Source organism: Cydia pomonella, chromosome 24 (assembly GCF_033807575.1).
Source record: "Cydia pomonella isolate Wapato2018A chromosome 24, ilCydPomo1, whole genome shotgun sequence".
NCBI classification, from domain to species: Eukaryota; Metazoa; Arthropoda; class Insecta; order Lepidoptera; family Tortricidae; genus Cydia; species Cydia pomonella.
Genome location: NC_084726.1, coordinates 7,322,275 through 7,338,615, shown reverse-complemented (window position 1 = coordinate 7,338,615; position 16,341 = coordinate 7,322,275). Strand labels below are relative to the sequence as shown.

Below are 16,341 nucleotides of genomic sequence, written 5' to 3'. Positions count from 1 at the left end.
TGCGACACTGCGATTCCGTATCGTCAGTTTTTAAGAAGCAGTGTGGTCGGGTCGGACCTTATCGTGTACCGCTTATCAACTTTCAATTAATATGCTAAAATATATATCCACAACACGTCTCGTCAACGGCCTACCTAGTATCTATTTAATAAAAAAACAATAAACAAATAGAAACCTACCCCCCACTCTGATTTTCACCCGGACCAAAAGTGCCAAAAATACTGGCGGCATTGCCTCGCTGAATGGCCAAATAAAATATGCTTATTTCAATAAGTAAGACAATCAAATTCATTAAATATTTATTATGAATCAAACTTTTTTAGGCGTAGAGAGGCGTAGAGAGAGTAGACGACTCTCAATCTATTCAGATTTTCTAGTATTATCAGAACTCAAGTTACATCAAAATTCCTATTAAAAAATTACTTATAGAACTCGTTAAGTGCCCAAATGCCTCAATTAATTCTAAATATAACAAACACTTTTACGAGGTAGTCCGCATTCAGCCGCTCAGTACATTTGCTCTTCTGAATATTCGCTTTCTTCTTCTGAATTTTCGCTTTGCTCTTCGGAACTTTCGCTTTGTTCTTCTGAACTTTCGCTTTGCTCGTCTGAATTTACGGTTTGCTCTTCTGGATTTAGGCCTAAATCTGATATAATATAATTTCCCGCCAGATCAATCACTCTCTCCTCTAAGTCTAACTTCTTCGCCTGTGAACTTGGATTATATTCCGGAACTATAATCTGGACGACATTTTTGGCTGCTTCTATGCCTGCGTCTATCGCTTTCTGTGCTGCTTTCTTTGTCGCTTTTTTTACTACCTCTTTCACTGCTTCTTGTGCCCCCTTTACAACTGCCGGTTTCAGCGTCTCTATAACATTTTTTGTCCCTTTCACAGTACCCTCTTTTATGTTTTTTACAGTTTTTTGCACTTCATTTTTCACCTTCTTTGCTGCATTTGTTATCTTTTTCCCTGCTTGTTTCCCTGTCTGTATTATCTTTTTTCCTGCCATTTTCCCTGTCTCTTTTATGTTTTTCCCTGCCTGTTTCCCTGCTTCTTGAATCTTTTTCCCTGCCTCTTTTATATTTTTCCCTGTCTCTTTCCCTACCCCTATTATCTTTTTCACTGCCTTTTGTCCTACCTCTTTTACCTTATTTCCTGCGTTTTTTACATTTATCCCTACGAATTTTGCCCCGTTCACTACGGATTTAGCTGCTACTTTTGTTATCTTTGTCGCTGCCGCTACCCCTTTTGTTACCACTTGTTTTACTATCTGAAACATAAATAAAAGTACCTAGTTCTGTTTAAAATTTCTACACTAGAATAACATCTTATATTTAAGAACGTTTGGAAAGTTTATAGTCCAGTCGATAAGTCCAAAATGGTGAAAAACACAGATATTAATCCTAAAAATACCTGATTGGTTTCGGAATAATATCTGGAAAAATATATTCGAAAAACTCATTAACACACAAAAAAATTCAAAAGTAATAGACAAAAAAAAGGTGGAAAAATAAGTTTTTTTTTTTCGCCCATATATCAAACAATATTGATATTTAAGAAATCTAAATTATTATTATTACAGAGGTTTTTTTAGAAATTTTCTTCTCAATCATATTTTTTAATACTAGTAATATTAATAATGTATTACTAAAAATATAAAAACAGCTAGCTCCCTGAACATACTTACCTAGTTCTGTTGTTCATCATCATCACTCACACAAGCAAAGGCAGCGTAAACATCCAAACGCGGATTATTTATTATTATTATTTATAAACGCATCTAAATTGTTAACATATACATAGGACCATTTTTTAATTCCTTTAATAATGTTCGGAGGTTATTGCAATTATTATAAAAAATATATAAATTAGATATCTCCATCGGGAAAAAAGTAATCACAAAATAGACGCCCGGAATATCGTTTAATAGTATGAAAAACAGCTTCGTCACGAAAACTGTATATTCGTCACAACTTTTTTTTCTATTTTATACATTTTAATTCAGTATCCAACCATGCTTTGTTACTTTTACCTTACAATTAAAGATAACGTATTTAGATAGTAGTTCTTTTATTTTTTTTTGACAAAAATTAATACCGCTCCAGGACAAGTTTTAAGACAACAAAATAATTTTTGACCCTAAGGCGTCAATTGTATATTGCATTCATCAAGCGGCTCGGCTTATTCCCACTAGTTACCACCAAGTTGTTACCAGTGGTAACTACTGGGAATTTTTTCCCAACTTATACCCGTGGTAACTACTGGGAAAAAAATCACACGAGTTACTACCAACTCGGTTTAGTGGTAATTACTGGGATTTTTTTCCAGTCCAGTCCAGTCGTTACCATTGGTAAAAGGTGGGATTTTTTTCCCAGTAGTTACCACCAAACTTTTTGTTAGAGTTCAATATTAATAATAACAGTAGAAAATAAATAGTAAAGTATAAAATAAAGAGTGCTTTAATAAATAGTTATAAGTCGATTAGTGTTTCAGTTAACTGCTTTAAAAGTGATCAAATATATATCGTTGTCTAAGTACCCTCGACACAAGCCTTATGGAGCTTACTGTGGGACTTAGTCAATTTGTGTAATAATGTCCTATAATATTTATTTATTTTGACTTTCGATGATCTGTTGAATTGCCAAGCTAAACAGAGCCGGGCCGAAGGGGTCTCTCTGTTGGCATCTGACGAATGCCATTTTTTATTTTCTATTAATTAGATTTCTTAAATATTAATTCTTTTTTAAATTATGGGTAAAAATATGGGGAAATATCTTATTGTTTCTACCTTTCTTTGTCTATAACTTTTGACACTCTGCGCTTTTACACGCTTCGAATATTTTTTTCTATACATCATTGCAAATCCAATGAGGTATCGCACGTATTTTTAGGAGTAGTATGTACCTAACTTGATAACTAGACTATTAGTCGAAACATCAATTTAAAGGTCTACTGTAGATAAATGATAGAGATTTGCATTTTTAGTGGTTGTACCGTAGGCATGAAAAATTTAAGCTTTTTTCTTAAATCAGTAATAATACCTACCCTACACAACGAGGAATAAGTAAGATATTTTTTGTTATTACTCGCTATCATTTAAATCTTCATCCAAAGAAGCCACCACGCCATAACACTTTTCATTAGATCTGGTTTTTGATCCAATCTCCTCTACATGTTTTTAAAGTCGATTCACTCAATACAATTTACGTACCGAACTCAAATTTCTTCTTGGATACAGGTACTGAAAAAACCAAAAAATACTTTAAGTATACACTGTGTAACATGAGGAAACCGAAAGATTTTAAGTGTATTCCTGATATTTAGACACCAAAATGTCTTATAAACTTTTCTGGATTTCGCCTAGTTTCAGAGTTCATACCAATTATAAAAAAAACAATCTTATTCTAACTTACACAAAAAAAAATCGTTACAATTCATTTTCAGTGCCATTTTTAGTGATTTTTGTACAATTTTTAGTGATGTACAAATACCAACATCAACTTTTTATGTACAAATACATTCAAAAATTTGAAAAAAAAAACAAGAAGTCAATTTTTTTGGCCCAATTTACTTAAACTTATATAACATTTTTTCCTTCTTTTGGTCTCAGAAGTGCCTGGTTCAAATCTTTCGGGTTCCTCGTATTACACCGTACCGTGTATACTAATTATTTAAATGGATGTGAAAAATCTTTCTTAAAATAACGGTTCAATGGTTTCACTTGGCGAGCCTAAATGGATCGAACACGTTGGAGGGTCTGCCACCTTGTGGCCTAAATTAGAAACTTAAACTTGACAGTGACACTTCACACCCAAGCAGGCGCTGCTCCCTACAGTATACGCATTTTCCCTTGCGCGTTGTAAATTCTATCATCTCGTGGCCTAAATCGGAAACTTAAACTTGACATTTACTCTTTGCACCAGAAAACAAGGGGCTTATATTAAAACTATATAAATACTAAATAGGTATTATAGTTGCAGAGATATAAGTCACCGCACCATAACAATTTTCGTTACATCTGGTTTTTTATCCAACCCCTTCTACGGGTTTCAAAAACGTTTATACGATACGTACCGCACCATAAATTCTTCTTAATTTATAATCCTGGTACTGAAAAAACGAAAAAATGTATTTACATACTAATTGTACTAAATTATGTTAAATAATGAACTCATTTAAAAGTTCGTATACTTAAATAGGATAATATTTTATTTTAAGTATTGTAACTCGGCTTTTGTCAAAAAAAAACCATTTTTATTTTTATGGTTCATACTGGAAGATTGGAAGTCTAGGGTGGAGACCTTAGCCCAGTAGTGGGGGAGTGGAACACTTTATAGGCTCGTTAAAAAAAATTGTTAAGAGCTTATGAGTGACGCGTGACGCCAGTAGTTTAAGCTCGTCGAGCCACCTTACCCAGTACGCCTGCTCCTCTGGTCTGATGTGGCTGTACCAATCCACACCACTGCGGTGGACGTTCTGAAATATTATTTTGCTCTTTATAATAAAAGGTGACATAAAAACCGTGAAGGTCATAAACCGACATGGTCTAAGCATTTTTGCTATCGTTGGAGCCTCAGATTCATTTAATATCTGTGGGACACGATTATATGAAATTACAAATCCAAAATTATTATATCTAATATTCTACATACCTATATAATTGAGACATTATAAAATAAAGCACGTAGGGTGGCATAAAAATAAAAATACTTTTTGGCTTAAAATCAAAAGGTTCTCGGCTATCTTACAAGTATAATGTTATCAATTATAAAACAGCTATAATGTCAAAAGTAACTTTTTTTAGATAAATAAAACAAAAATGAAAATTAGTTCTACAGATCTTACACTTTATGCATAAATTTAACCAAAAAAATGTAAAAACAATACAAAACAATTTACACTAAACAAACTGCATTAAACAGTTTAGGAGACAAGGGATCTCCTTGCCTCACACCTCTATTTATAGGAAAAGAGTCACCTTAGATTCCAGTTTTATTCGGCCTGTCCTCTTGCCATAGATGTTTTTGATAAAATTGATGTAGGGTTCTTCTACTCCTTGATGTCTTAAGCTATACCAGATATAATTATGATTCAAGCTGCCGAAGGCTTTAGAGTAGTCAATAAAGGCAATGTATAAAGGTTTTTGGTATTCATTATATTTTTCCAAAATTTGCTTAATAGTATGGATGTGGTCAATTGTGCTATAATTCTTTCTGAAGCCAGCTTGTTCGACAGGTTGATTTTCATCTAGGACTTTAATGAGTTTAATGACTCTTTCTAAAATGACTTTTGCGAAGATTTTGTACACATTTGATATTAGGCTTATTGGTCTATAGCTGCCAATGTCGTCCTTAGCTCCTTTTTTGTGCAGGTAAAATAAGGAAAAATTTGAGTATCTACAATCATGGACACCCAACAACACAAAGATACAATACAACACAATTAACAAAGATTAAACCTCTATGAAGAAAATAAAATGTCACACTTGAATGAGATACGATTTTTCCAAAGTAACCAAGCTTCGATGACATTCAATTTGCAAGTCACCATGAAGTCACGTGTTCGTCTTACGAATTTTCAATCTGACGGTCACGTGACCCCTGACGCGAGTTTAAAAAATTTTCCCCATCACAAAAAGTGCACAGCGCCGCTGAAGAAGTTTTCACTTCAGAAGTGGCTTCGAAGTTTACAAAAGCCTGACCAGTAATATGATCACGCGCCATATTGCGGAATTTTAATGGAACTAAATTTCTCATACTAAACTGAACTGTCACCATACAAATGAGAATAACAGCGCCCTCTTGATAATACTCAAATATTTCTGGTCAGGCTTTACTTTAGACATAATTTTTATATGAAAAGTGATTAAGGGTAAGGAAATTTTGGATATTTCATACTTGGATATACGATACATCATATTTTTTTTCTTTTTAGTATCAACCGGAAAATGGCAACTTGTTTTTTTTTCTTAAATCTATAAAACATTTACAGGGGGTAAGTACATACTCTTTTCATAAGAATATTAAACCATGTCGATCTGCAAAGTCATATAAAAATGACCGAACCCAAGCGATCCTGGAACACTGTGGGACGTGCCGCGTGATGTTTGTGTTGGCGAACCGTTGGAAATACAATATATCGTATCATTTACTGAGATAATTACAGTACATCATACTTACAACTCACGCAACTGTTATATTTGAGAAATGTATTTATAGTCTGTCAAACAACTTTGTCAGTAGTAAAAGGCACAAAATTAAAATTTTCTATGGAACAATAACTCTTCGCGCCTACATTTTTTAAATTTGCCGCTTTTTTCTACTGACGGAAATAGCTTGACAGCATGTAGGTACCAATCTTGACAGCATACAGATACCTATCTTAAAAGCACAAATTTTCAACTTACCTCGTCTCTGTTGCTCAGACGTCGGCATGAAACGAGAGCGGCCAGCAAACATAACAGAAGTAAGACACGCATGGTGACTACTATACTCCACCATGAGTGGAGCTCTTTATACCAGCGTCGGTTATCATTATCACATAATTTGAAATCCAAATTGGGTATTCGTCACGCATTCGTCGATGATTAACATTGACGATTTGGGTTTGGTCCAGCAAAATTAAACATTTTAAATTTCTCTACAACCAATGACGCGGGGACTGATTTAATAGCACAGCATAAAATTACAATATTTTAAGGTCTCAGGGTGGATTTTAGAACAAAAACGGCAGAATAAACAAATCACAATTATTTTATTCAAAGTTCTAATAAATATCACAAAATTAAAGGAACAAATCGCACATTTTATATTACATAACGAAATATAAAATAACAGCATGGAACGATATCGAAGTAGCTCACGCGATCACGACGGCAGCCGAAGGCAAAATGTTCCGAGCAACGGTTTGCACCGGTTTTTATAGCCTATGCCTGGTAGGGTAGACTTGATGTTGCCAACACGGCTTCTCCTGACTAGAGGTCGTCCACGACCTCTTGAGTAACATCCACGGAGCCTGTGGTACCAGCAGTGGATGGCTGAAGGACGGGCACTCGTCACGCGCCGGGTTCTGATAGGCTGGTTGCGCTGTCCGGCGCGTTCATCGTCAAAGGTTGAGGGGCCGGTTCCGAGCAGCTCGTACGGGCTCCAGGCGCGAGGTCCGTCAGAGCTTCACCTGGACAGTCATCAGTGTCATCAGCTGGAATTGGAGAGAGCAATTATAACACACGCTTACATTTTATTTCAACCACATCTACCATGTATGTTAATTCAATGTTTCGTCAATACATCTTTTGCTATTTAACGTGTTTTTTTTTTCTATTTAAACAAGAACACAAATATCAAAAGAAACCTATCGGAGTGCAGATAACGTGGCATGCTTACTCCTATAAGATTTAAATAAAGAAAGAATACTGCCCTGTAAGTGTTTCCCAAGTCAGTAGGCGACGAACGCCATGTCAGTAGGCGACGAACGCCATGTCAGTAGGCGACGAACGCCATGTCAGTTCAGTAGGCGACGAACGCCATGTCAGTTCAGTAGGCGACGAACGCCATGTCAGTTAAGTAGGCGACGAACGCCATGTCAGTTCAGTAGGCGACGAACGCCACTGAAAAGGGCAGCTCATTGTCTCGGGGCACCACTCGCCACGCCAAGGCACCATACACTGATGCCGCTTGAGTCTCTCTCCCGCAGCTGCCACTGATCTTCCTGCAGCTGCCGCTGACTAGACTCAGGCCGTAGCGTCCGCTCGTCAAGAAATAAGTTTTCCTGTAGACTAAAAATATTTAGTTACAAAAACAAGATCGTCAAATTGGAACTCTCGTGATCCTTGCCACGGATTTAACGGTGGCTTCTAATTTACAAGGCTCGGCCTTACCTGACCTTGACTTACTAACCTATCTAGGTATTCGACTTCAGTGACCAAGAAAGTGCATTTCCGACGATTAATGGAAAAACCCGCCTGAGTAAGAGTCTTTAAGACGTTTCCTAGGGTCAGTATTTATGTGATCTCACAGGTTGAGCAAATTTAATCACTTCTACCAAGCTTGTGCAATTTGAGACGCGCCGTGCACTGCCACACTCGAAACTTGTGTAGTATCGCGATCCGCACTAATACTAGGTCTACGTACGTACGATCGACCTGTATGAATGAAACGCGTTCCCAATAACGCCACTGAGGTGATTTGTTTACGGATGGTTTGCACCTACGTGAACGAGAACTACTGTTAGCACCAGAACTACGACGTGAACGTATTAGAGGTCTATTATGATCATCCGCAGACCTTCTACGCGAATACCCATAAGACCGCGGAGTCACACTACGATGCGCACTCAGAGACCGGTAACGCGATCGAACACGCGATTAATCACGACGGAGACGCGATCTAGAACGCCTATTTATTAGTACCCAATAGTCTCATTCCTGCGAGTCAGATTGCAATCGGTACCGAGAACTAACGCGTGAGCCATTTTGGGAACTACTACACATACGAACACGCGATCTACTTCGCGACGTCCAGTAACTTCCTCAATGTCGCTGGATCACTTGATATGTTAAACCACAAAAAAATACCAGTCGGTCCAATATTATACGTCTAATCAAGAATCAATTTTAATGAACACACTTTTGGTAACCGCACATTTAAGTCTAAGAACGACAAAACTACGATTTATAATGATTTGCCGAAATAAAACACTAACGTACTACAATAAGCAACACGGTTACGCAAAATCGAACACTAAAAGCAATGCAACAGAATGCTTTTAAAGATTACCCGCATGTAACCGGAATTTCATCGTAAACATCGCATAAAAAAGACGCGATAATAACCATTACACCATAAAAGTAGTCAAATGTAAAATTTGTTCCTTTTTAATGTGGGCTGCAACGTTCTTTATCCAACATCTGATTTAAGGTCTCAGGGTGGATTTTAGAACAAAAACGGCAGAATAAACAAATCACAATTATTTTATTCAAAGTTCTAATAAATATCACAAAATTAAAGGAACAAATCGCACATTTTATATTACATAACGAAATATAAAATAACAGCATGGAACGATATCGAAGTAGCTCACGCGATCACGACGGCAGCCGAAGGCAAAATGTTCCGAGCAACGGTTTGCACCGGTTTTTATAGCCTATGCCTGGTAGGGTAGACTTGATGTTGCCAACAATATCTACATTCTGGGGCTAATTTGTTTTTTTTTTTAATTCAAATAAATAAAAAAACAAATCGGAATTGGCAGCGACAGCCGCCGAATACAAAGCACGAGCCACTTTCCTCTAACACCAGATTTTTCTAATAATATATTTATAAGATTTCTTACAGTAACTAGAGCCACACAGAAATAAGTAATCGCACGGCAGCGGCAGCGGCGAGTGGCGACCATAGGTTGGAGCGAGACACAGCGATCCGACCTTTTGTTCCCACTTATGGCCGCTGCTCGCCGCTGCCGCCGCCGCGCGATGTCGTTTCAAATTATATGCAAATTTTGTTTTTTGCTGTCTGATATTTTGAAAAGTACCTGTTCCGCATTGTTTTTGATTATTCTTATGTTGTAACGTATTTTATTTTTAGGGTTTAGGTTACAAGTTAAAGGGTCTACTGAAAATCAGCGTCGCTGCACTATGTGCGCCGACCGACACATGCTGAGTGGTATCCTCTTTGAGAAAAAAATTACAAAAGTATGTCACATATTTAATATTAATATCGATTAGTTCAAAGTTGTGTGTTGTTTCTAATAAATTATTTTCGTTTTTTTTCCTTGATGTCGTTCAGGAGGAAAATATGGGATACATTTTATAGACATGACTTCTGAAAATAAAAATATATTTTATATATTTATTTTTTATTTCATCGAAGAAGAAGACAAAGTGCTGGAGTGCCTCGAGTTTTCAGCTGGTCCTAAATTGCTGAAATATAGAAAAAATATCAATTTAGAATGACAAATCTTGTATATTCAAATAAACAAAGCATGCACAATTTTGCCTGAGTGACAGCAGCCTTACTGCGAGTTTGACACTGAATCGGCAACGTCTGCGTATGCTTTGTACATTATACAATACATAAATGTATTGAATGGTTTAAATTTTACAACACATATTTTTTTACTTGGACGATTCACAATAAAAATACCGCTTTCACCTATCAGTATTTCAGAGGTTACAAAAAGGTTATATAAATAAACTCTAGAGGAAAGGGGACGGACGGTTCTCCATAAAAACGTAGTCCCCATTTTCCTCTCTGGATATTGACATTTTGGAAAATATTTTTACATAATTTGATGTATATTAACAATAGCTATGTTCATACGTTTGACTTTTTTCGATTTTTTGATGATTGTAAAAACTAGGACCGGAAAGCTGTATTATATATTAAACGAATTATACATACATACATATAATCACGCCTATTTCCCGAAGGGGTAGGCAGAGACCACGGATTTCCACTTGCTACGATCCTGACATACCTCTTTCGCTTCCTTCACATTCATGACATTCCTCATACACGCTCGTCGGTTTAGGGTGCTCTTGACCTGGCCTTTCTTCAGGATTTCCCCGATTTGATCAGAGAAAGTCCGCCGAGGACGAATTATAGTTTGAATATTAGCACCTACCTGAGCTATAGCTTTCTCTATTGCTGCGTTCACTGCCGCCTTTACCTCTGGATTCTCTGCTACCCATGCATTGGGCCCTGATTGTAGTGTTTTCATTGCCACTTCCTTTGCAGCCTGAAATATCAATGTAGTATTTAAGTAATTACAGATCAGCTAGAGATTAATTATACTACGCCTCTGGCAAAAAAATTCGTGCAAAAAATAGTATTTTGAAGTGAAAACTTCTTTAGCGGCGCTGTGCACTTTTTGTGATGGGGAAAAATGTTAAACTCGCGTCAGGTCACGTGACCGTCAGACTGAAAATTCGTAAGACGGACACGTGACATCATGGTGACGTGCAAATTGAATGTCATCGAAGCCTGGTTACTTTTGAAAAATCGTATCTCATTCAAGTGTAACATTTTATTTTCTTCATAATCAAAGTGCTGTCATAACGGTTAAAGAGGTTTAATCTTTGTTAATTGTGTTGTATTGTATCTTTGTGTTGTTGGGTGTCCATGATAGATACTCAAATTATTCCTTACCAAAAGGCAGGAAGTCTCTGGAGAAACGCGCAGTTGAGGACTGCCAATGTATGTATATAGACGTTTCCATGTGTGATATGTTTTTGTGCGTTAAAATGAGCATCATATGTGCGTGTCTCTTCATGTTTTGATACAGATCTTTTTTGCATGTGTGAGTAATCTTTTGCATGTGTTACTTTTTCACCTCCCCGCAAAATTCAACATGCATTTCTGTACGCAAATACGAAATAAGGCTATTCCATTCCTCGTGTGTTCTAACACTAAAATTCGCATCGTGAGGAAACCGGACTAATCCCAACAAGGCCTTGTTTGGAATAGAATAGAATATAAATCTTTATGGCGAAACCATGGTACATAATAGTTGTTACATTAAAGAGTGTGAAAACACATGGCACCCTGTTACGACATTGCAAACAATTTTACATCTACGTAGTTTCTGAACGGTAGGACTAGTATATATCATGTAATGTTCTTAATTAAATATAAACCATTGTCTAAACTTATTTCTACTAAGAATTAAATATCTAGTCATACCTAACTTAATATTTAAATACATAAGGCGTTAATTAAGGATATATAATATATGCAATATATATAATATGCAATAAGGGATTAGTAGTTACAAAAAAGTTATCTTCCATGAACTCTTGGACGAAATAATATGCCTTATCCATTAAAAATAATTTTAAATTTGATATGAATGACTTTAAATTTTCTATATTTCTAATTTTGTTGGGCAGTTTATTGTAAATTGGGTTGGAAGGTCAGATGGCAGTCGCTTTGGTAAAAACTAGTGCCTAAGCCAAATCTTGGGATTAGTTGTCAAGCGGACCCTAGGCTCCCATGAGCCGTGGAAAAATGCCGGGACAACGCGAGGAAGAAGAAGAAGGCTTTAGGGTAAGTCGATCTGCTTAAGAATTTTCCATATTAAATCTCTCTGCCATGCACTAGCAGGGCTGCGTCATGACGTCATGAGCATCTTTTCTCCTTTGATCTTCTGTAACTTTCTAGATGTGTGATGTGTGCTGTGATGTGTCGTTTAAGGTATGAGGGTATTATAGGTATGTAACACTTACCTGTTCAGCATAGGGGGCAATAATGGGCATAAGATATGCAGGTAAGGGTTCCGTTGATTCAGCGTCAACATCCAGGGGCATGTTTTGCAACTGAAAGTGGACATCACTTGTCATAATCCTATCTATTCTCTCTACTTCTTCTTTTTTATTTATTTTATTTAAACTTTACTGCACAAATAAAGGAAAATGTACAAATGGCGAAATTAAGGCCAAAAGGAATTCTCTACCAGTCAACCATTTAGGTACTAGAGAGGCAGAGGCGGCGTTAGGCGTGGGCCACGTGGGTCGCCGCCTACGGCCTCGCAGTTCAAGCTCGCGCGTCCAATAATAAGAATATCTCGAACATAACGTAAAAATGTTCGTTATCGCTTGCGCCGCCAGAGGGCCTCACTAAATGTACCTTACCCGCATACAATTTTGGTCTTGCCTTGCCACTGTAGAGAGGTGCCCCCCCCCCCCCCCCCCCCCCGCATACAAGTCTGCAAGGGGGTCACCTCTCTCTGCATCTGACTGTACATGAAAGTTTACAAAATATAGTCAAAATGTGTATGTATTAAATCGTAGGTATTGAGAACAAGGTACTTACCATTTCTACAATTTCTTGCGTTTTTTGTGGTGAAGGACCACCCTTAAACCAAGAGCACGAAATTATAGACAAATTTAATAAATTAAGACAATCAAGAACATTATTGGTTAATGCTTAATACTCTTTTTCAGTCCGCGGCGCCCTTGCAAGTTTAAAATTTATTTGCGGCGTCCTAACCTAGCTAGGCTATTCGAAATAGATAGCTAACATGATGACAACAAAAAGGTCCCATTCAAGACTGCCCACCGTAACGGCTGATGGGTTCTCGTTTTCCCGTCTCGACTAAGGAAGAAATCTCGAGCAGAACCTTAGTTGTAGGCTACGATAACCACAGATTCATCCCGAGGAGCAGGCAGACCACGTCGGCTATGGCGGGATAAATTTTTTTTTTGAGGGACTGTTCTCAGCATTGGAACACATTGACATTGTAAATACTTATGAAAAAAGAGGTTAAATGGGGTAAGAGAAACACTTGAGAATCTTCATGCTATTTATAAGAAAAAGAATAAGAAATATGTAAAAAATTAAAAATATGTAAATATGAAGAAAATAAAAATGAAATGTTTCTCTTAACCCACATGTGTAAAATGAATCAAATTCACATCTAACCTGTTTGTGGCGTCTCATATATGGCTGTTATAAAAAAAAGAATAAGAAATATGTAAAAAATTAAAAATATGTAAATATGAAATGTTTCTCGTAACCCACATGTGTAAAATAAGCACTCTGAATCAAATTCCCATCTAACCTGTTTGTGGCGTCTCATATATCGGCACGAAACTCCAAGCGGGACCAGCAAACATAACAAAAGTAAGACTCGCATGGTGACCGCAATATTGCACTGACAGAGGAGCAGATTTACTACACCTTGAGTGGAGTAGCTATTTATGCCAGCGGTTATCAGATCCGTCGAAAATTAACATTTACGAATTTGATACGGCTAAATTAAGTATTTTAGTCATAAGGTATCTACATACATAGACACACGAAAAAACATAGATATGTCCAGAAGTGTCAAATATTATACCTATAATATTATTGAAACATATTATTGAAAATGAAATTATTTTCTTCAGGCACAAATCTCATATAGTGTTGTGTTAGTACACTAGTTATTTGTTTTACAAGGGGCCAAAGTTGCTGTTTAACCGCTCGGGCTAATATTGATACCCGAGCAAGCGAAAGATTCCAAAATTGAAACACGAGCGTAGCGAGTGGTTCGAGAAGTGGAATCTTGAGCGTTGCGAGGGTTTCAATACACGAGGGTTAAACAAACTTTGCCTCCGAGTGAAACACAAAATTTTTCACCACACCAACAGGAAGAAACTAGGTACTAACTATGAAATACAAAAAAAAAATCAAATTAAATCAAATCCAAAAGAACGTAAAAAAAATAATCATTCAAAATCATCATTTAAAAGTCAATTCTGCTAGCTAACATAAGGAAACAACTCAAAATTTGCATCTGATTACTTTGCCCCACATGTGGATAAAATGCAACTTTCTCATTCGTTTTTGAACAATCAAGAGGGCCTTTATCAGTTGGTGTGGTGAAAATATTATTTAGCTACCTGTATCTGAGGAGCTTATATACAAAAATACAAAACCTGATTGTAAGTTACGGCTATATCTCTCCGGGACTAGTGTTGGTTAAGACTCGAGTCCTTTTTAGTCTTCTGCTTTAAGACTCGACTCAGTTTTGCAGACTCTTATAATTAAGACGAAACTCGAGGATTTTTCGACTTATTAGAGTCCCGAGTCGTTTGTAGAGACTTGAGTCTTTTTTAGAGAAATTGTTTTTTTACGAATAACTTCGAAATGCGTTGCCTTTATGTAAAATTCATGGATGTACATAACATAAATCATACAATAACGCCTATTTCCTTTACTTTAGTTTAGTTAAAAAACCTATTAAATTGTTGACTGAGTCTTTATTCGGAGATTCGAGTCCTTTTGATTTGCGCTTAAAAAAGACTCAATAAAGGACTCGACCCGGGAATTAAAAGACTCAGAAGTTTTTTAAGCTCTGAATCTCGTAAGACTTGAGTTCCTACCAACACTAACCGGGACACCATGGCGGCGCAATCAGTCGCCGCCACCAACAAATTGTATGCGAGTGGTTGCGCCGCATTGGTGTCCCGGTGAGACATGGCCCTTAATGTTATCAATCTATAGAAAATTAAAAATACCACCTATATAAAATGTGTCGTAACTGCATATGATGATTGTGTATATCAGGATCATATGCAAAGAGTTTTGCCCATAAGAATTTCTCATGCGTAAAGTGATTTGAAGAATTCTTGTTGGTGTTCCTGAACAACTTCACGCATTATAAAAAGTTTTTAGCAAAAATTTCAATTGGTACAAGCTTTTATCGCTGACTGTACCTTTCTTTCCTCAGGCAACTAATACTCATCGAGACAATTCTAAAAATCCCAAACACAATTAGGTTGCGTTGTATTATCACAGAATTCTTATGGCCACCTCCTGTCTCCATCATCAGATTGGCTCGATGGTACCATAATATTGCATTGTCACCCTACTTACATATGCGTGCAAAACTTCAGCTCAATCGGACACCGGGAAGTGGATCAAATTTAACTTGCAAGATTTGATTACAGACCGACAGACAGACGACGGAACAGGTGAAACTAAATAAAAGCTTGTAAAACTACATACATCAGCAACATACCGTGATTCAAACAGCACTCAAGTTTAAAATTTGCCTAGAAGCTGGGGACGGAACATGGACTTATTTATGTCAGCGGCCGATCGTAAGATCAGGCAGATCGTAATGTTCCTGTGTAACGGTAGTCATATTACACCAACAGATAACTAGATAGGATAGGTTTGTCAGGTTACTTCCGATCCCGAACGGCAAACCGTCCAGAAATAGGAGCCCCGCGCAAACAAAGATTATCACGTTTTACGATATGCCTGTGAATTTCATGATCTGCCTGATCTTACGATCGTCCGCTGATATTCATGCAACGTTGTTTGAATGTAATGATGGTCGCGTAGAGTATGGTCAGCCTGTCAGATGCTTAAGAGTACAACCGTAGTCCTCATTTTCGTCTCTGGATATTAACATGATAGAATGTATTTTTACATAATTTGATTTATCTATAATGACCATAGCAAGATCCTTCGTTTGATTTTCTTCGATTTTTTTATTACAAAAGTTGGAAGCGAAACACAGAATCCATACAAATTTTGAAATGATCCTAACTGCTGTAATAAATATAAATTCGAAAAAATCAAACGCCCCTTCGTTTCATCGTTTAAAATTTTACTTTTTATAGTTGTGGTTGATATACCTACATTAAATTGTGGGGCTGTGCTCCACTTTCGTCTTACATTACTTCTTAACAAATATTACATTAGGTACTTCTAAATATCATAATGTCTATCACGCAAGTAGTATGTAACCAATTGTCATTAATTGTATGGCTTATTGGTGCAATATCAGATGTTTTGATGCACAAAATCAATTTATAATTGATTTCTTTCATCTTATTATTAGATCATTTGTG

The 16,341-nt window shown here is 36.8% G+C and overlaps 2 protein-coding genes across 2 annotated transcripts; both read right to left on the bottom strand.

Moving 5' to 3' along the window:
• Positions 1-287: 287 nt before the first annotated feature.
• On the bottom strand, positions 288-5,249 carry LOC133531124 (protein DR_1172-like). The gene is made up of 4 exons (XM_061869243.1): positions 4,416-5,249; positions 4,077-4,112; positions 3,214-3,243; positions 288-1,272 (listed from the first exon to the last, which is right to left on the bottom strand). The coding sequence occupies exons 1-4, from the start codon at positions 4,554-4,556 to the stop codon at positions 508-510; spliced, it is 972 nt and encodes a 323-aa protein (XP_061725227.1). The 5' UTR covers positions 4,557-5,249; the 3' UTR covers positions 288-507.
• A 4,569-nt stretch (positions 5,250-9,818) lies between these two features.
• Positions 9,819-13,707, bottom strand: LOC133531195 (uncharacterized). The gene is made up of 6 exons (XM_061869330.1): positions 13,557-13,707; positions 13,418-13,441; positions 12,809-12,850; positions 12,223-12,312; positions 10,623-10,736; positions 9,819-9,918 (listed from the first exon to the last, which is right to left on the bottom strand). Exons 1-6 carry the CDS (start codon positions 13,629-13,631, stop codon positions 9,901-9,903), a joined length of 363 nt encoding a protein of 120 aa, XP_061725314.1. The 5' UTR covers positions 13,632-13,707; the 3' UTR covers positions 9,819-9,900.
• Between the last annotated feature and the right edge of the window lie 2,634 nt (positions 13,708-16,341).

Excerpts from the sequence above, each read along its gene's own strand:
- LOC133531195 (XM_061869330.1), bottom strand. The coding sequence starts at position 13,631 with ATGCGAGTCTTACTTTTGTTATGTTTGCTGGTCCCGCTTGGAGTTTCG. Across the intron at positions 12,313-12,808 it reads CGCAAGAAATTGTAGAAATG|TTGCAAAACATGCCCCTGGA; the intron begins GTAAGTACCTTG and ends GTCCACTTTCAG. Across the intron at positions 10,737-12,222 it reads TTGCCCCCTATGCTGAACAG|GCTGCAAAGGAAGTGGCAAT; the intron begins GTAAGTGTTACA and ends TTGATATTTCAG.
- LOC133531124 (XM_061869243.1), bottom strand. The coding sequence starts at position 4,556 with ATGCTTAGACCATGTCGGTTTATGACCTTCACGGTTTTTATGTCACCT. Across the intron at positions 4,113-4,415 it reads CAGAGGAGCAGGCGTACTGG|TACCAGGATTATAAATTAAG; the intron begins GTAAGGTGGCTC and ends TCGTTTTTTCAG. Across the intron at positions 3,244-4,076 it reads TAAGAAGAATTTATGGTGCG|TACCTGTATCCAAGAAGAAA; the intron begins GTACGTATCGTA and ends TGGTTTTTTCAG.